Source organism: Amblyomma mixtum, chromosome 1 (genome assembly GCF_055824585.1).
Source record: "Amblyomma mixtum isolate Tamu chromosome 1, ASM5582458v1, whole genome shotgun sequence".
NCBI lineage: Eukaryota > Metazoa > Arthropoda > Arachnida > Ixodida > Ixodidae > Amblyomma > Amblyomma mixtum.
The window spans coordinates 80,291,848-80,311,872 of NC_143012.1; the positions used below are offsets into that span (position 1 = coordinate 80,291,848).

Genomic DNA, 20,025 nt, shown 5'->3' on the forward strand with positions numbered 1-20,025 from the left:
GACCGCTGAGCGACGCCTGACAGTAGCAGCGCGTTTCCACCTGTCGCTGTCGGAACGCGCGTTTATCATCAGGTCATCGGTGTGCGCGCCGCTCTTATATAGCTCGCGTCGCTTGTCCGCCGCGCACCTTTACGCGCCGCTTGGCCACTCTCTGTGGCAGTTTTTTCTGGGCGGAAAAAACGGAGGCCGTCGCTCGCGCGCTCCTCCGTCTTCCCGCGCGCATGGGCGGGTTCAGCCTGCCCAACCTGCGCACAATGTGCAGCGTGCTTGCTGTTCGAGGCGTCCGCGACCTGGTCGACGCCACCGACTGCCCGGGAAGAGGGCTCCTCGCCTACCTTCTCGGGACTTCGCGGCGCCTCTTTTTTGGTGAACTCGTAGGTCCTTCAGCCGAACGGCAGCCGGCGTTCTTCCGGTATGTTTGTCGGACGGCCGAGTCTCACCGCCACCCTGCCCGAGGTCGACGTCTCTCAGACGCAGGCCTCACGCGTTTGCGAGCTCCTTGCCATCCAGGAGGCTACACCTGAGCAGCTAGAGCGGAGCAGGCGGGTACGGTGGCGAGACTTGACGTCGCACTGGGTACCACCAGACGTCCGCGACTTCGGCTGGCTGCGAGGCTGGAGAGTCCTCCCAACGGGGGTCCGCATCGCCGCGTGGGGCATCGCTCTTTCTTCTCGGTGTCCCCAGTGCGGTGCGACAGAGACCCTTGAACACGCGTTTTTTGAGTGCGTCGTAGCGCGCACTTTTTGGAGGCTGATGTCGCGCACGTTTTTTGTTAGCCTCGACTGGACATTATGGACCCTTTGAACATTCTGTGCTGTGAATGATTTTGTGTGAACGGCGACAGCAGTCGCCGTCGTGTTCTTGTTTCATAGCTTGTTTGTACCGAGCGACACTAGTCGCTGCCTTGTTGTTTTTGTCTTTGTGAGGGACTAAGGTTCCTTTGTATGAATAATCAGTTCAATAAACTTCTCTTCAAGGGAGCTTGGAAAGCAAAGGCGAATAACTGCCTTTTTGGAGTGGTGGACACCTGAATCGGGCTTTAAGCTACGTGGCGGTAGTGACAGATGTGCGCTGCATGCGTTGGTATCGACAACCGTTGTGCCATTTTAAGGAAAGGAAGTGAACATAACTGGCTCCCTGGGTCAGTGGGTTGGTTGGTTGGTAAACATTTATTAAAACAGTGAAGGGGCCGAAGGCCCAGATCTAGGGGTCGGCCAAGACTCCTTGGAATCTGGCAGCCTCTAGAGCGAGACCGATGAGCGTTCGTTGGTCGTCTAGGGTAGAGCTGCGTAGACGAGCCTCCCAGGTATGTTGTGTGGGTGTTGGCATGTGTTGTCGTGGACAAGTCCAGACCATATGAAGGAGGTCTGCTGGGATATTGCAGTGTTTACACATTGGCATATACCGTTCAGGAAATATATTATGGAATCTTTTGGGATTGGGGAAAGTGTCCGTCTGGAGTTGGCGCCATGTGACGGCCTCGGTCTTTGTAAGTTCTTGGTGCGGACCTGGATAGAGTTGGCGAGAAAGACGATAGTGCTCGAGCAGATCGCGTGAAGTGATTATGGTGTCCTTCCTGACCAAGGCGGGCATTTTTGGGGCGGGGTGATAAGCTGCTCGGAAAGTGAGCCCTCGAGCTAGCTCATGTGCTCCCTCATTGCCCTTCAGACCCATGAAGGCTGGAGCCCATATCAGTAGGGTCAGGTGCTTAGGAGGATTTGATACGAGTACGCGAAACGCTTCGACTGAAATACGGCCATGAGTAAAATTAAGAATGGCGCGCTGTGAGTCACTTATGACTACTCTAGCTTTAGAAGTGGTCAGCGCGAGAGCAATAGCTACTTCCTCCGCTCTAGTGATATGTGAAGTATGTACGGAGCAGGAGGCATGGAGAGTCATGTACTCATCGGTGGCAACCGCTGTTGCAGCAGTCCGAGTAGGATGGTCTGCCGCGTCTGTGTAAAGCACGTCAAGTCGGCCAGCATATCGCTGCTGGAGTGACGCGGCCCGAGCTTCTCTGCGATCTTGATGATGAGTTGGATGCATGTTGCGGGGGAGAGGGAGAGTCTTGATGTTGGCCCTGATGGCAGGCGGGAGATTGACCACCGAGGATGGTGGACGGAAGGGAGCGATGCGAAGTCGTTCGAGGATAGAGTGGGTCAGTGGACGCCTGAATCGCGCTTATAGGAACGTGGGTGGTGGTGGTGAAAAACTTTAATCAAAGAGAGCTTGAGGGTAAAAAAAAAAAAACCCTGCTGCATGGTCGGTATCCTTAGTTCGGGACACCGCATGACGAGGCCCCGTCTCGCGCCCGCTTGACCAGAGCCCTTTGGGACTCCAGTGTGGAGCAGTTGAGGAGGGCAGTCTCCCATGCCTCTCGGGTGGGGGTGGGGGAGGGGGGAAGGTGAGGATTCTGAGTACATGCCCACACCATGTGAAAGATATCGCAGATCTCTCCACAGTGCGGGCAGCGCCCATCTGTGTTCGGATCGAAGTGTTTTGCTATTGGAGGACAGAGAAGGGTTCCTGTCTGCAGGCGCCGCAGAGTTCGCTCCTCCGCCTTACTCAGCCCCTTGGCAGGTGCCGGGTAGAGACGGTGGCTGTCGCAATAATAAATTAGGATTTCGCGGAACCGCAGAAATGGTTTATGAGCTTCTGAGCCATGAGAGCTAGGATGAGGAGCCCGGTGTATGAGCGCTCGGGCGGCCGCATCAGCGGCCTCATTGCCTCGTAGACCCTGGTGGCCAGGAGCCCAGATCACTTTTGTGCGAGTTGGATCGGCGAGAGCGCGTCTTAGAATTTGCGAGGCAAGAGGTGATATTTCGCCTGCAAGATAATGTTCACAGGCCCGGCGAGAGTCTGTGATTACCGTTTTCGATTTTGGATCGGCGGCAGCGAGAGCTATTGCGACTTCCTCCGCTCGTGTTGAATTTGGGGCCCGAAAAGATAGCCCATCGACATTCATTCCGTGGTGGACTACGGCAGCCGTGAAGAATCCCGCAGGCGACGGCCCTGTGATGTCCACGTAATAGACGCCCTCTTTATAACCATATTGCCTCTCAAGCGTGCGAACCCGCGCTTGTCGTCTGCCTTCATGTGAAGCCATGTCCATGTTACGCGGGAGCGGAGCGACCAAGAGCATGTGGCACCACAGCACCGGGATGTTCTCCGTCCCCTCTGGTATGCATGTGTGTTGGATGTGTAAGCGGTTTAGCAGGCGGCGCCCAGGCACCGTCTGCGATAGCCGCGTATATTGGTTCACGAGGTGGGCCTCCCGCAACTCCTGATAGGAGTTTACCACTCCCAACGCCTTTAGTTTGGCGTTCGAGGTAGCCACCGGGAGGTCTAGTGCTCGCTTTTTTGCTTTCCTGATGATGGAGTCAATGCGCTCGTCTTGTTGTTTGGTGGTGCGTAGGTACGGCACGGCGTAGAGGATCCGGCTGGTCACGAAGGCATAGGCGAGCCGGTGATGAGATGTGGGCTGTAGGCATTGGCAACGTTGTGCCAGAAACGCGACGCTGAAGCCATAGGCCGTCAGCGTTCAATGTGCTCATTGGCGTTGGCGCTGACAACGTTTCACACTCCTATCATTGTAAGGAAAGGAACGGCGGATAACTGGCTGCCTTTGTCAGTGGACGCCCGAATAGCGCTTATAGGAAAATGGGGTGGTGAGAGGGAGATGCGGGCTGCAGGCATTGACAACGTTGTGCCAAAAACGCGGTATTGAAGCCATAGGCCGTCGGCGTTCCCTTAGCGTTTGCGCTGACAACGTTTTGCACTCCTATCATTTTAAGGAAAGGAACTAAGCATAACTGGCTTCATGGGTTAGTGGACGCCTGAATCCCGCTTACAGTTACGTGGGTTGGTGAGCGAGAGATGTGGGCTGCAGGCATTGCCAACGCTTTGCCAGAAACGCGGTGTTGAAGCCTTAGACCGTCGGTGTTCATTGTGTTCCTTGGCGTTGGCGCTGACAATATTACTTTTCGGGAGATCTCTCTTCTGTATCAAACCGCTCACGGCCGATACCCACCCCCCTGTAAAGGCCTCAAGAAGGCAGAGGAGCGTTGGCGGCTTCGCCTCTACGCCAACACGGTACTGTGCCCGGCAGTGCTTAAGCGTTTCAATTCGGCCTTTACGGGCGAGTGTTCACACTGTGGGGAAGTGTTTGCGGACACGTATCACATGGTGTGGGCATGCCCTGCCAATCCCGCTTTCCCACCCCACCGGAGAGGGCTGGGAGGCTGCCCTGCTCGGCTGCTCAACTCTCCAGGACCAACCAGCCCTGGTGACAAGAGCCCTGGCCGCCGCGGAGGCCACAGGCGTCCCGGACTAGGGATCCCTCCTAGTGATTGTGAGGGCCGGGCCCTTCAGGCACGGTCCAAGCAATGCCTCTCTTGTACATAACATAATAAATGTTTTACACCAGCAATACCACAATGTTTTATACTTCGATCATTTTAAGGAAAGGAAGTGCACATAACTGGCACCCTGGGTTAGCGGACGCCTGAATTGCGCTGACAGGTAGGTGGTGGTGAAAAACATTTATTCTCTAATATATTTTTTTTACAGAGGTGATTGAGATAGGGCCCTATTGGCCTTTTCCTCTCACAGTACCATGTGGAGCCCCTATTCCGGGGCCCCACGGGCAAGCAACGGCACCCGCCTCCATTGAACCAATGCCTTTTGGGTCTTTAGGTCTTAGTTGACAGGCCGCCTCCCAGTTCTCTCTGGTAGGGTTGGGGTTGAGGGTAATAGATGGGTTTGACTGACACGACCAAACCATGTGGAAGGTGTCGGCCCCCCTGAACTGGCACGCGCCGTCAAAGTATGTTGAAATGTTTAAGCACCGCAAGGAACAATACAGAGTTAGTGATAATTTTGATGAGGAGGAGCTCGTCAGCGAATTCCATTCCCTTACAAGGGGCCGGGTAGCGCCGGTGGTCCTCCTTGTAGTAATCCGTGATGTGTTTGAATGTAACTGCGTGATTGTCTGATTGGGATTGATTTCTGTCGTTGCTGGCGCGCTATCCCGCTGTCGAATGTTACTTCCTGTAAAAGCCAGGCTTCAAGTATATTATGGTTTATTTTTCTCTCAAATAAACTATTGCAATCTAGTTTGGGCTACCACAACACAAACCAACATAAACAAAATAAGTATCCTTCAAAAGAAAATTATGCGCCACATCGCAAATATTGATCCTGGCTTGACCACCGCCGATAGTTTTCCTGACTACAATATTATCCGAATTCATCACTTTTATGAGTATCGCATCTTGAAGTCATTTCTCTTTTCCACAAAAGAGTTCCAATCTTTTTTTAAACGTGTATCTTCATTGACACGCCACGAACACAATGTTGCTACCCGTAACACCGATCCTTGGCTCGTTCCTCATTTTCGCACCAATTATAAATTGCAGTCCATAAAGCACAATCTACCTGTTATATTAAATCGCCATAAAGATATGAATAACCTTTCGCGTAAAAAACTACACGAATACTTTAGTAAATTGTAATTGCCTTCTTCCTCGCATTTTGTAGTTATATAACTCTGTATAAGTGTCCTCTTTTGTGTGCTTTGTATATATGTATGTACTTTTTATATGTGTATACTCTGTTTAACTTTTGTATTGTATAGTATTTCTCCGTATGTACTGCCTGTCGCTGCTCCGTAAACGTCTCCGGGACTCAGTCAAGGCCCAGTCGGTCCTTTTAGCCCGGAGAACGTTCCAGTGTATAACTGGAGAATAAATTGAATTGAATTGAATTGAGTAGGCGTCCAAGGACAGGGAGATAGCCTGGGGAGAGCGCGCGGGTGGCTTGATCGGCCTGTTCGTTTTCCGGGAGCCCCTGGTGACAGGGGGCCCAAATCAGGTTACGTGGAATTGGATCGTCGCATCGGCAGCTATACTGCAGTATGCGCTAGGCAAGCAGAGTAGCCCATCCAAGCTCATAGTTTCGACAGGCCCCTCGCGAGTTGGTGATGATGCGTTTCGACATGGAATTAGAGAAATCCAGAGCAATGGCAATCTCCACCGCGTGTGTTGTGCTGTAGGCTTTGAAGGTGAGCGCGCTAACTGTGTTTGTGTTGCGTACGACTGCGGCCGTGTACCACCCCCCGTGGTGTGGGCCGGCAACGTCCACGTAATACACATGTTGTTGGTTACCATAGTATCGCGCCAAAGCTTCCGCGACCGCCTGGCGACGACGTCTATGGTCTTCTCTGGACATGTTGCGGGGAAGGGACACGGAAGGCGCGTCTCCAGGGTTCTTGCACTCTCTCCCTTTCCTCAGTGCGGTAGCAGGGTTTGACGTGTAGCCGGTCCATGAGGCGGCGACCGGACGTGGCTGTGCAAGACGCGTGTATTGGTTGACTAAGTGGGCTTCTCAAAGCTTATTGGTACGTGGGGTGATGAAATAGAGATGTGGGCTGCATGCGTTAGCACTGACAACGGTGAGCCAACTCTCGTGATCAACCATTAACTGCCACCTGCCAGGGCGGCAGGGTGAGTGGGGACTTTAATGTACAGGTGGTGTGAAAAGTAATTGGAAGGCAATATTAACGAAAAAATTTAATCATTGCCCCCCCCCCCCCCTCTCTACTTAATTCATGCATCCTCGAATAGATATATGCAGCCTAATTGGGATTTTGCGAATTGCACTGTGCACCAACAAAGATGGACCATTAAGCTTTAGGTTTAAATTAATTTTTTTTTACTTTCGCCTTCCATTTACTTTTTACGGCGACTGTACATATAAAGCAGGAATTTCTTACCACTTATGCGGGAGAACACCCCGTTCGTTTCGCTCGTAACGCCTCCCATGGCTGTGACATCCTTGCTAAATACTTGCACAGACCTCGTCTTTGAGAACCAGACATTGGGGCAGCAAGTCGACCATATATCCATCAACTTCTCCGACCACAAAGGTTGCTTCATTACAATCAAGAACTGTTAGTAGAATGTTTCTAAGGAGGAAAATGTGTGAAAAACAACAAGTTGTCTGTAATTGAGAATACCTGTCTTGCTTGAATTCTTTGCCTCAATCTATCGAAAAGCTGAAACAGCTGATGAGCCGCGGTCAAATTTCGCATTAGGAAAATAAGTAATTGTCAGGAATTTTTTCTTCCAAGAAGGCGTAAATTTTGTTTCTGATCAGTTAGGTGAAACTTTGATCTAAGTAGTAGTCTGTCTTGACACACCACTGCCTTAAACATTGTAAAAACACTACGGTGTGGTTACCCCGTCCTTGATATCGCAAACTGGCTTGATTCGTGAGCAGAATGACGTGAGGAAAGAGTCGACACACGGAGTTCTCATGAAGTTAATAAATTTACTATTCGCAATAGAAAAAAACGAAATAAACGACCGCTTCAGCAGTTTTCACTTGGCGGGACACCCGGCTTCAAGCTCTGAACGAAGTCACAGGTGAAATGCTGGCACAGGCCACTCGCTTGCTCGGAGCTTGGCAAGACCTCCAAGAAGTGGCACGAACTGGGCACGGCATTCCGCACACGCTCCAGGACGCGCTCCGTCATGTGGGGGCTGCTCACAGCGAGCCACTGCAACTAAGGTGCAATCCTTAACATTTTGTAAAGGCGCTCCTCGCCCACCTGCGGCCTCCTCAGGCAAACGTGTGTTAGACACATCTTACGGCGTCCCTTCGTTCGCCTGTAGCCCGAGTCGAATGCTTTGCCGGTGAATGCCGTGTCGTCCCAAGAACGAAACACGGAGGCTCTGAGCGTGCAGGAGCGCGAGCGCGGCATCCGTGTCGTCCACGCACGAACGCTCAATGTCCAGCACGACGAGGTTGGCGATCGAGGGGCAGTTTGTCTGTCAGGATTTCGTCCTCGAACAGGCAGCAGCCTTCGACGCTAAGGGCACGAAGCGACGGGAACGGCTCCAGCGTGGCACGGCCGATGGCAGACGCGAATCCGCAGTCGGCGAGGTCCAGTAGCTGGAGGCCGCGCTGGTACGGCCGGCCCGCTTCGGCGGTGAAGAACTGCCCTGGACTGAACCGCGACTGGCGCAGTGATAGGCGAGTGCGAGTCGTTCGCAGGTCGCACATCGTGACGTCGTTCGCTCGATGGGGACGCTTGTGGAGGCCGCGAGTGACGTGCACAACCTGCGAGTAAGCGAGAACAGTTGTAGAGCCTCTCGTTCACGAAGAAGGCTGGCAGAAATGCGCGCATTTCTCACAGATTCGCGCTGCTGCTTTAGCATTCCTGGGTAATCATCGTCATCATCATTACCAATCTGACTAGGCCCACTGCAGGGCAAAAGCCTCTCCCATGTGTCTCCAATTAACCCTGTCCTTTGCCAGCTGCGGTCACTATATCCTCGCAAAGTACTTAATCTCACCCGCCCACATAGCTTTACCGCCCCTGATATATGCTTGCCTTCTCTTGGAATCCACTCTATTACGTTTAAGGACCACCGGTTATCTTGCTTTCGCGTTACATGCCCTGCCTAAGCACATTTCACTCGCGTTTCTTCCCCCTCCCACTCCGCCCGGTTCCGATCTCCTATGTTACACCTATAATTTTGCTTTCAATAGCTTGCTGCACTGTCCTTACGTTGAAACCTCCTCTTTAGCATCCGCATTTCTGCCCCATAGGCGAGTACCGGATGGCACGTCCTTATAACGTCCCGAGATCGGAAGAGCAAATGGCCGCTGCTTTTTTTGCCCACTTTTATATGATTGAAATATATTTTCAGGCAGAAAAAGAATGGCGAGAAGTGAGAAAGAGAGTTTAAAAGTACTTTGCATCCTATCGAGACTCTCGTTTTAGCTGGCTTTTCACACATTTGTCGGCTAGATTTTCCCCCTTGTTCGCCAATATTTGCGCATCCATCCGCACCACTGACAAGTTTTGAGAATAAGATACACTCGTGCATTTGTATAAAATACAAGGAATAAATTACGCGTCAGTAGGAATAGAACCAATGCCTCTTCGATTCTATAAGCGGACGCGTAAACCAGTTGGACGTGGCCATTTTCTCTTTATGGGCGGACTTTCACCTAGCATGACAAAATACATAAATAACGTGTGCACGAGAACTACTTATAGAGATAACTATATTGACCAAGAGAGAGAGAATTGGTTCTTGAGGAAAGGAAATGACGCAGCAACTGTCATATATCTCGGGGGCCACCCGAACCACAGGGCAAAGGAAGGGATAAAGGAGTGAGTGAAAGAAGAAAGGAAGAAAGAGATGCATTTTGGACCAGTAAGGCTAGTTTCGGGATCATCGTCATCATATGCCGGAATACGCCGACTGCAAGGCGAAGTCCTGTCCCATATCTCTCCAATTAACCGTGTCCCATGCTCGCTGCAGCCATCCTGTCCACTCAAACTTAACCTCATCCACCAAAACCACCAATGGTGTTGGCAGCAAAGAAAGGAATTTCTTCCACAAGGTGCGGGAGGCTAAGCGTGTACCTTCAGACTGCAAAGCGACGGCGGAATCCGTAGGTAACCAGACCGCGGTACATCTTGGAGAATAAAGGGGAACCTAATCTGTGGGATGATTTACGAAAGCACGCCAATGAGCAGGTGTGTCATTAGAAAGGAAGAAAAAAATTAAATTAAAATATTCAAGTATCCGCATTCAAAGCCCGTAAGCAGTCTCTAGCCTCTTCCTCTGCCCTTTGGTTCCTTGCGCAACGTGTACAAATTGCGTCTGCAGCAATACAGCATTGCCCCTGAAGCGCTGCCTACTCTTACGCTGGTAGGCTCGCGGGAGGCGTCACTGATATGAGAATATTGATAGCACTGTGTGTGAGAAGCTACGAAACTTATTTGCGCAAACTGTCAAGGGCCGGCTTTTTGGTCGTGCTCTCGCTGTCATCATCATCAAGCAGAGCTGTGGCGCAAAATGACGACATTATGGGTGCGTTCCAATACTCCCGAGTAGACGTCTACTTAGACGTCTTGCTGGACAGCCGCCATTTTGAGACGCGTTCAATTTTTCACGAAGCTGTCCAAGAAGACTGCTTCGCACATGGAGGAAAGCTTCGCCGAAGTCGACATCGATGCAGGCTAACTTCCTGTATAAAGATGGCGGAGCAGTTGGTGGAGTCGGAGCTGAGCGAGCCGTGCTCTTTGCGGGCACTGGAGCCCGGAGACGAACTTTCAAGTGCCAGTTATTCCGTCAAGTTGATATTCATAAGAACTGGCGGCCAATAAAGCAGTCTTTGTGGATCTACGATTATTATGGCAGCTTATACGCGTGAATCGCGCGGGAAGAAATTGTGCGGGTGAGATCGTCTGCTAAAGCGGTAGCGATGAACGCACCATTATTGCAGCAAATAAAAAAAGCAATCTACTGACAGCACGTTTTTAACTTGTTTTATTAACGATTTTTAGGAACATAGGAGCACAACTATTCGTAAGTTTTAGTTCAAGTTGCCGCAAGGCGGCGCGTGAAGTAGACACGTTCCAATATGTAGACACGCTGACGGCTTCTTAGACGTCAAACTAGACGTCTTGTCGGACGTCTAGAGAACGCATCCTATGCATTGCCCAGATCTACAACCACCCAAGCTATCAGAGTAGGTAATTTACCTTCAACTAAACGTATGATATAAGCCAACACACCTGCAGCCGCTGCGCAGTCATCACTTCACATTGTTTATGCATAGCAAGAAGGACGAGAAAAGCGTGGTCACAGGGAGCTAATTCTTCTAAACTGGCTCTTCCTTTTCTTTTTTCCTTCTCAGGTACGGTTTCGTAGCTTGTTACGAGCTTTTTTTCTGGGTGTTTCACGAAACACGCTAACGTTCATGCGTGGAACTATATGTGTCTCATACGAGACGCCAGTTCACACGATACATACATTAGCTGACGTTTGCTGTCTCGTGTGAGCATATAGAAGTTCACATCGGACAAATTTGTAACTTGTATGAACGCGTACGCATACCAATTGAATTTTAACAAAACATACGTACTGATTGCAGAACGCATGAATTCGGGTGTTACACATACGTTACATGTGTGAAATAGTACGCACCACATAAAAATTCGTACTAGAGACGTTTTTCACAATATGACTCCTATATAGCGCCTGTGAATGCACGGGAGACACACATATCCAATGATGAGATTTTTCAGTAGGGTCACAATGAAATCGGCCTTTCAGCGCTTTGGCTAACATCCACAGCGCTGAATGGACTGACCAGAGATGGGAAACCTATATATTCCATTGTCCATTCAATCCAGACGCCAGCGGCAATTCCTCCCAGAGCGGCCGGAAGGAAGCCAACTGGAGCGTCGTATCGTTGCCCTGGCAACGGTCTACAGCAGGAAAAAATTAGCAGGAAATAACCAGCAGCGATAACAAAGCAGCTTCGTCTCCCTGTGCCTCGAACAATTCGGCCACAACCGCATCCTTTTGCGCTGCGTTCACGTCCAGAATTTCTTCATATTCTGAACATCAAATCCTCTCAGTCCGCACGTGCGCTGAAGTAGCTTAAACCGGAACTAACAGTAGTTCTCTAACCAAGGGGATAAGTGCCGCTTTCACGCTTGCTTTGTCACGTGAAGCAAAAAAAAAATTGGAAGCACGCTTCAGCTTCGCCTTTAAGAGCGGAATGCGACAGCGTCTTCCAGCGCTGCCAGGGAATCCAAGGAACGGAACGCCATCGCCAGTTCGGCGCAATGCCTTGTCCGAAGGACAAATCGAATTAGCTTTGGTTAAGCCTAGGTAATTGCGAAAGCAATATCCCCTTGGCTACGCTAAGATGTTAAGCTTCGCCTCTAGAGTGGAACGCGACAGCGTCTTGCAACGCTGCCAGCGAGTCCATAGAACGCCATCGCCCATTCGGCTCTACGCGTTGCTCGAGGGTAAATTGGTTTTTGAGGGAAGGAAATGTATCTCTCTCGCATATATCGGTGGACACCCGAACCTCGCCTAAGAGAGGGGAGAAAGATGGGAGTGAACGAAGACGCCGTATTAGCTAGACGCGCCTTTGTTCGGTCGCAGGTGGTCGACCGGCCGCGAAGTTCTAGCTGCGGCGCGCTGAAGAGCCGACTCGGTGCCCCATCTCTCGCTCTGGTATGACGCCAGTAGTCACATGATCGACCACCGAACGTGAAGGGTAGGGTGCGGTACCGCGAAGAGGCGACACCTGGCGTAGTATTGCTTCGAACGCCAGCGTAGCTTCCGCGCCGAAAAAACGAGCAGCAAGCCGCAAGTTCCGTGGTGAACGCGCCATGGATGTGCACTGCGTTGTTCGCCGCTCAACGCGTAATTTCTGCGTCCAGGCACGGCCCCACTGCGCCCGATCGAGACGAACGGGAGGCGCTGCCGTCGCGCGCTTTCTGTTGGGGCAGTGGCGTACATTGCTAGGAGGAGGAGGAGGAGGGAGTGGTTTTAGTGGTGGTTTGGTTGGTTGGTTTATGGGGCTTAACGTTCCAAAGCGACTCAGACTATGAGAGACGCCATAGTGGAGGGCTCCGGAAATTTCGACCACCTGGGGTTCTTTAACGTGCACTGACAACGCACAGCACACGGGCCTCTGGAATTTCTCCTTCAAAGAAATTCAACCGCCGCGGCCGGGATTGAACCCGCGTCTTTCGGGTCAGGAGCCGAGCACCATAACCACTGAGCCACCGCGGCGGCAAGGTTTCACTCGCTTAACTGCGACTTCTGTAATTTCCATGATCAAAATTACAACACCGTATTCACTAGACGCGCCTTCGTTCATTCCAAACCATTGAGCTCGCGTGGCGGAGTGGTTAGCGTGCTGGTCGTTCACTCCAGAGGCCCTCGTTCGATTACCCAATTCGACCTATTTCCTGCTCGGTTTTATTTATTAATTGCTTCTGGCATTTTTCGCTCACGGATAACGCCGCCGACGACGACACCGGTTTTAAGGCGAAAACATTTAATGGCTCATCGTTGTCGTGAACAAAATGTGTCCCGCTTTTCGGGTGTCCACCTAGATATGTGAGGCAGTTACGGCGTAATTTCCTTTCCTCAAATACTATTTTCATGTTCTTCATTACGGCCTCTCTCCCGCTTTCTTCTTTCGCTACCATTTCCTCCCTTCCTGTACGGTGCTGTTCAGGTGTCCACCGAGATGACAGAATTACTGCGCCATTTTCCTTTCCTCAAAAAGCGTCGGGTTCAAAAGGCAACGCATCGCGCTGAACGGGTGGTGGCGTTCCGTGGACCCCTGGCAGCGCTACAATACGCCGTCGCGTTTCACTCCTAAAGGCGAAGGTTAAGCGTTATTAATTGGGAGTGCACCAACAGAATGTGAAAGTGTAGTCTCTCACTTTACTCGTGGCAGCATTTATCGCTACATGCGTAACAATCGTGTAGCACAATTCAGCACTCAAACTTTCGCCTTTCAACATTGTAGTCGCCAAATTTCCTCGTAATTTTTTTTCTCCAACGCGGGGCCCATAAAGCTCGCGCGTTAAAATGTAGTTTCATCTAATTCTTCGTCGAGAGTGGGGGCAGGACCTAGAGCAGCTCATCCATATCTTTTAGAGTGGGGTTATCGATGAGTGAAGGCATCCCGATAAATATGATGATTAAACGTTCGTTATTGTTCATGTAAAACTTTGATGTCCTGTTAAATGAAGACTGCAACAGGTGCTGGCGTTAAAAAAAAACTGCTATTTTTGTTTCCAATGTACGTGTTGCTTTCTTTTTGACCAGCCCGGACCCACAGCTCTCGTATAAGACTTTGAGCAAGGGCTTGGACGAGGGGACCCTCCGTTAAGCGCTGGCGCCACCAAACGCTCACCTTGAGTGAGGGGCAGTGCTCCGCCAGGTTGTCAAAGAACGCCCGCGGAAAGTCTGTCTCCTCATGCTCGGCGGTCGATGTGTCCATGGAACGGGTTATGCCCAGTTCCACGGTGTTGGCATCGACGTGGGTCTGGAGGAGGCTGTGCACCTGTCGAGCCTTCAGCGGAAATGACGTCACGCGTAACACTCGCCGCAGCGAGCGCCCGCCTGCCACACGCTGCCATCGCCGACAAACCCTGGAATGAAGAGGCGTGCGCTGTTGTTGTCGCGTTGTTTCATTTGTCATATGTGTAGACGGTAAGGTATGCGTCAGCTCCAGCGGAAGTAAAGCTCATTTATTCTAATGATGAAGAGCTTTTGGTTCAGTGTCGTATACCCAAAACCGATTAAAGTGAACCTTAAGGTGGTCCTCTGACTTCCAGAGCGTTCAGACCAGCTCCGCGTAAAGGATTCCGCCACGGTGATCGCCATCCGGGCTGAAAACTGGAGAGTGTAGGAATAAAGAAGCGGGTATTGAGGCGTAATGTTTTGCTGCCGCTTACTGATGGCGTCGCTGCTAGCTGCATTTCCGACTTTCTAAACGTTTACGGAATACACTGACAGAGTCTGATTCCTGCAACGCCAACCTTGCATCTCCGTCGCCACACTGAAAGAATCATTCGTCACTGTGCACGTTAAAGAACTCCAGGTGGTGGAAATTTCCGGTGCCCTTCACTACGGTGTCCCTCAAAGCCTGAGTTGCTTTGGGATGTTAAACCCAAATAACCTAAACCTAAGCTACTGCCATGCCATGGTCTTCGGTATGCTGATTACTGGCATTTCTGCCACTATAGAGAGGGGCGCACAGTACGTTCGGAAGACCAGCTCTGGAGTGGCACGCATCGTAAAGGTGACATTTTGCACAGCCATTTCGTGACTTTCACCAAGAACTCAGACGCGACTGGTGACTAGGCTAGCAGCGGCACCCGTCGAAACAGAAAATCCTGACTGACCGCTAGTTGCCCGTCTTCTGCACCTTCTGAATCTTTTGCAGATGATTTAGGTTTAGGTTTATTGGGGTTTAACGTCCCAAAGCAACTCAGGCTGAGAGACGCCGTAGTGAAGGGCTCTGGAAATTTCGACAACCTGGGGTTCTTTAACGTGCACTGTCATCGCACAGCACACGGGCCTCTCGAATTTCGCCTTCATCAAAACTCAGCCGCCGAGTTTTGATGAAGGCGAAATTCGAGAAGCCCGTGTACTGTGCGATGTCACTGCGCGTTAAAGAACCCCAGGTTGTCGAAATTTCCGGAGCCCTTCACTGCGGCGTCTCTCATCGCCTGAGTTGCTTTGGGACGCGAAACCCCAATAAACCTAAACCTAAATCATCCGCAAAAGATGCAGAAGGTGCAGAAAACGATCAACTAGCGATCAGTCAGTTCGCTAGTTGATCGTCTTCTGCACCTTCTGCATCTTTTGCAGATAATTTAGCCCGATGAGCTTATTAAGGCGAAAGCCTTTAATGCCTCATACTGTCGTTAGCAGACGCGTCGGCAGCCGTGTCGACAGACGCGTCGGCAGATTCGTCCGCCTTTCGGCGTCACTGCTTAAAAGGCTCAAGGTTCCAGCATGAATAAAGGCGCATCTAGTGAATGCATGGGCTTCATAAATAAACTAAAAGAAGTAAAGTCAAGAAAATGAAAATAAAAATAAAAATAACAAAATGAAGAAATAAAAATAAGATGTGAAAATAAAAATAAAAAACGCTAAAATTAAGAAAAGGCTTGGTTTATGGTTTATGGGGTCTAACGTCCCAAAGCGACTAAGGCTATGAGAGACGCCGTAGTGGAGGGCTCCGGAAATTTCGAGCACCTGGGATTCTTAAGAAAAGGAGCAAAAAATAAATAGAAAACAAAGTATGAAAAATAAAGTAAATAAAAACAAACAGTGGCCAGGAAACGCTTTCGCCTTGCAGCACTTTAGAGAGCCAAAGTGCCCCCTGAATTTTTGTATCCCAGTCTCCTCAGGAAGACAAGCTTCTGCTGACTTCATGGCAAGCCCTGCGTCTATATGCCACGAGATGCAGAGGAAGCTGCCGCAACGCGCACGAAAACTGCAAAAAAGTATGAGACATAAAAATGTAGGCTCCCAATAACTTATCGTCTACTACTAACTTTTTACAGATGGAGATTAGGCCGCGGGCGGCTGCGCCGCACCTCTGTTTCAAATCCTGACGTGTTTATATGCAACTATTTGGTCCCGGCGGCGTTTCCAAAGACGCGTCTACGGCTGGAGTTCCGGCAATAACCACGGGGAGACGCCAAGCCGGCGAGGCGCGCAGGAACATCTTTAAGATCTTTGTGATCTTGTTTGTTCATGATTTTTGCAGCTTCCTCTGTGCTACAAGTTAAGCGTTTAGTTGGTGCAAAGAGAGTGGATCTACCGATCTACGCAGGGCCTTCGTTTATTTAATGTGCTTTAAGCTTAATCTGGAATCCAAGATTAAGCAGGACCATGGTTATTAATAGCTCACACTAATTACACTCTCGTTATGGACTACAAAGAAGCGCTGAATAGTGTTCCATGCTACCTCTAATAAACTGGACAGCGAAATACGTGCTGAGCGATGTAGTGTCGCGCCGGCATCCCTAGCCTAACATGCCTCGTCTAAGCTCCGAAGCATCGATTTGAAAGCGATGCACTGCGTAGCAATGACGGCCGACTTACCCCGGGCAGGCGCTTACATCGTCGAACGACGGCAGATGACCGAACATCTCCAAGAGGATGCTCTCCGGCAGATGCTCGATCTCCATGGCTGGCACTTCTTCCTTGTCAACGTGGACGCTGTTGTTGTTGCGACTGAAGTGCGAAAAGGAAATTGCACGGGCCTGCCCACTGGCTCGGGCCGAGCCACACTCGCTGCCACGTGCAGACAGAGGAGAGTCGAAAGATGTGAGATGAAAGATAGAAATAATAGACGCGCGTCGCAACAACCGCGTTCGCCGAAGCAACGATGCCGGCTGTAACTGACACCCCATCCCCCATGGCTCCTCAACATCAATGCAGACGTGGCGCTCTTCTTCCACTTATGCTCCGTTTCATGCATAGCAGTCAACGCTGGCGAAGGTACGAAAGTAGTCCGCTGCCGAAAACAAACAAAATGTATCCGTCCGCCTCGCGTCGTGGCTGAGTGGTACGAAGCGCGCGCCTCTCTCTTCATTTTATGAGGGACGGCAAGGTTCGACTGCCGGCCTGGCTGTAAATTTTTATTTATTTTTAAGGCGAAAGCCTCTAATGGCTCATACTGTCGTGATCAAGACGTGTTAGCAAAGTTGTCCACGTTTCAGATTGGTCGAAATGGTAGTGACGTCACTCGACGCGAGTTTTGAGGTGTGTCCACCGAAATATGTGAGGCAGTTACTGCGCAATTTCCTTTCCTCAAATACAATTTTCGATTGGTGTCCACCGAGATATGTGAGACAGTTGCTGCGTAATTTTCTTTTCTCAAATACAATTTTCATTTTCTTTCATTACGGCCCTCTTTGTCTTTCTTCTTTACTCCACTTCCTCGCTTCCTGTACGGTGCGGTTCAGGTGTCCACCGAGATGACAGTGAATTACAGCGCCATTTCCTTTCCTCAAAAAGCGTTGCGTTCATAGGGCAACGCATCGCGCCGAACGGGTGGTAGCGCTCCGTGGACTCCCTGGTAGCGCTACAACACGCTGTCGCGTTCCACTCCTAAAGGTGAAGATTAAGAGGCATTAATTGGCAGTTAATTAATGCTCCCACAGAATGTGAAGTGAGCAATCGCGTAGCAGAATGCAGCACTCAGGCTTTCGCCTTTCTTCACTTTAGCCGCTAAAGTTCCTCGTAATTTTTATGAGGGACGGCAAGGCTCGACTGCTGGCCTGGCTGTAATTTTTATTCATATTTTTTATTTTAAGGCGAAAGCCTTCAGTGCCTCATCGTTGTCTGCAGAAGACTGTCAGCAGAAGCTTGTCAGCAGAAGTGTCACGCTTTTGACGGATGCGCACCGAGTTAAGAGCACCAAAAGCATGAAGAAATTACGGGTTCAAAACGATTAGGTACGAAACGACTACCTTTTTGAAGGAAAACAAAAATTTTCATGAGCTCCTCTGTCAATGCAATAGTCGAAAAATATACGAGAAAAGTGATTGCACTGTTGACTGCGTGAATTTCCGGTACATCCTATGATATACTGTAAATTGATAACAGTCAACATGTCCCCCGTCCTGCACGCCGGACGTCGTCATGCGTCCGCGCAGCACCATTCCCCTCTCTTTGATACCCAGGGTGTAGCTTACACGGATGCCTCTTTCATGGCTCCTCGAGGTTCCTGCGGCTACGCCCTGTACCATTCACACCTCCCTGCTCCTGAAACCCACACCAGCGGGCCGTATCTACACCCTCCAGACGCATTGTCCCTCGAGGTTCTCGCCATTGCGCATGCCCTCCAGTCATTTGCCCTCCTTCCCTCTCTCCAAGAGTACACAGTCTATTCAGACTCAAGCCGCTATACACCACATACAGAAAAGCACCCTGACCCCTTCTCTCCAACAGGAGGTCGAACGAGCGGTCTCCGCACTGCAGCCTTCCATCGTTTTCCTCCACTGGGTCCCTGGGCATTCAGGGATTGACGGCAATGAGCTGGCCCATCAGCTCGCCCGCGACACACTTTTCCGGGCACCGTTGATCCCCTGGCCCAAGCCCTCGGAGGACGGTGGGAGACTCACCCTTCGCCGCACCATAAAAGAGGTCTACCTTGAGCTCCGCCTCGACAAACGCCTTTACACTCCCCCTCATCCATCACTCACGGTGCCGGAGTCTCGCCTTCTTCGGCACATTCAGATGAATGCAGTTATCACCCCGTCCCGCCTCTTCCTCTATCCCTATCGATCGGACCCTTCCTGTCCCAACTGCCCCTGTATCTATGCGGACCTGGCCCATTGCCTCTTCTATTGCCCGGCTGCTCAGCAGTCGGGTTCCTTCCCCCCACCCTCTCTATCCATCACCACCTGGCTCGACTGGCTTGGCGCTGAAGGGGAAGAAGAACAGCGGCTTCTGGTCGCCCAGGCGGTCGAAATGCTCGGCCTATAAATTTTGGTCGAATAAAAGTCTTTTACTACTACTACTACTATGATTATACCTTTTTCTTCTTTTATACCTCCGTGTAATCTAACAGCATGCGTTTCAATAACTGAAGCTAATGTGACATTTCTGTACAGTTTTTTTTTAATATGGCAGCAAGTGTCGCGGTAACGGCTAGATTTATTGTATTTGTTTCTTTTTTATGTAAGTCCCGAATGCAATTTGCTTATCCCAGGGAGAAACGCCCTCGTCAGGCACCACGCCTTTTGACCTCCTTCCTGAAGTGTATGTAGAGGCACTTCAAACAAATAAATTTCTTCTCTTTGTAAATATGTGAGACAGGTACAGCGTAATTTCCTTTCCTCAAATACAATTTTCATTTCCTTCATTACGGCCCCTCTTTCTCTTTCTTCTTTTGACTCCCACTTCCTCCCTTCCTTTACGGTGCGGTTCAGATGTCCACCGAGACTGCGACATTTCCTTCCTGAAAAAGCGTTGCGTTCAAACGGCAAGGCATCACGGCAAGCGGGTGGTGGCGTTCCATGGACTCCCTGGCAGCGGTACAACACGCTGTCGCGTTCCACTCCTAAAGGCAAAGCTTAAGCGTCACTAATTAGCAGTTGATTAGCATTTAGCAATTAACAGGTAATTAGCCATTAATTAGTGACTTGTCATTACTTAGTAATTAGTAATTATTATGTGTGCCGTCATCTAGTGGTGACGTCACCAGTGCGACAGAGGCAGTCAAAGTGGTGAGAAAAAGGCTTTCGCCTCTACGAACTAGACAGTCAGACTGCCCCCTGAATTTTTCGCTGTGTGGTATAAATTATCGGGAGACAAAGCGGCGCGCTTTGCGCCAGCCCTGGTTCACACGGCGCTGGGACTGTAAGTGTGGAAAAAGTTTTACTTAAATATTGCACTTAATGGCCAATTTTTCACCACTCACTGTGTGCAGATTTTGTCAGTCCGTCCGCAGCTCGAGAAAATGACAGCTACTACCGAAGCGAGTTGAAATAGATGCGAAATGAATGATGGAACGTATAGCTCCTTCGCTTCAAACTGCCGCGCCAGAATACTTTTAGTATGCCTTTAGGTTTGGTTGGTTGGTTTGTGGGGTTTAACGTCCAGTAGCAACTCAGGCTATGAGAGACGCCGTAGTGAAGGGCTCCGGAAATTTCGA

The 20,025-nt window shown here is 50.4% G+C and overlaps 2 protein-coding genes across 3 annotated transcripts in view; one reads left to right on the plus strand and one right to left on the minus strand.

The window, feature by feature from the left end:
* LOC149366900 (uncharacterized) overlaps positions 1-20,025 on the plus strand; it is a 152,012-nt gene that overhangs the window by 80,059 nt on the left and 51,928 nt on the right. The window lies entirely within an intron of this gene.
* Positions 7,310-16,986, minus strand: LOC149366903 (uncharacterized). Its single transcript, XM_089553062.1, has 3 exons — positions 16,464-16,986; positions 13,756-13,993; positions 7,310-8,121 (listed from the first exon to the last, which is right to left on the minus strand). The coding sequence occupies exons 1-3, from the start codon at positions 16,772-16,774 to the stop codon at positions 7,786-7,788; spliced, it is 885 nt and encodes a 294-aa protein (XP_089409188.1). The 5' UTR covers positions 16,775-16,986; the 3' UTR covers positions 7,310-7,785.

Coding starts and splice junctions, on each gene's coding strand:
- LOC149366903 (XM_089553062.1), bottom strand. CDS start 16,774: ATGGGGTGTCAGTTACAGCCGGCATCGTTGCTTCGGCGAACGCGGTTG. Junction 13,994..16,463: donor GATGTAAGCGCCTGCCCGGG/GTAAGTCGGCCG, acceptor TCTTCATTCCAG/GGTTTGTCGGCGATGGCAGC. Junction 8,122..13,755: donor AGCACTGCCCCTCACTCAAG/GTGAGCGTTTGG, acceptor GCTTACTCGCAG/GTTGTGCACGTCACTCGCGG.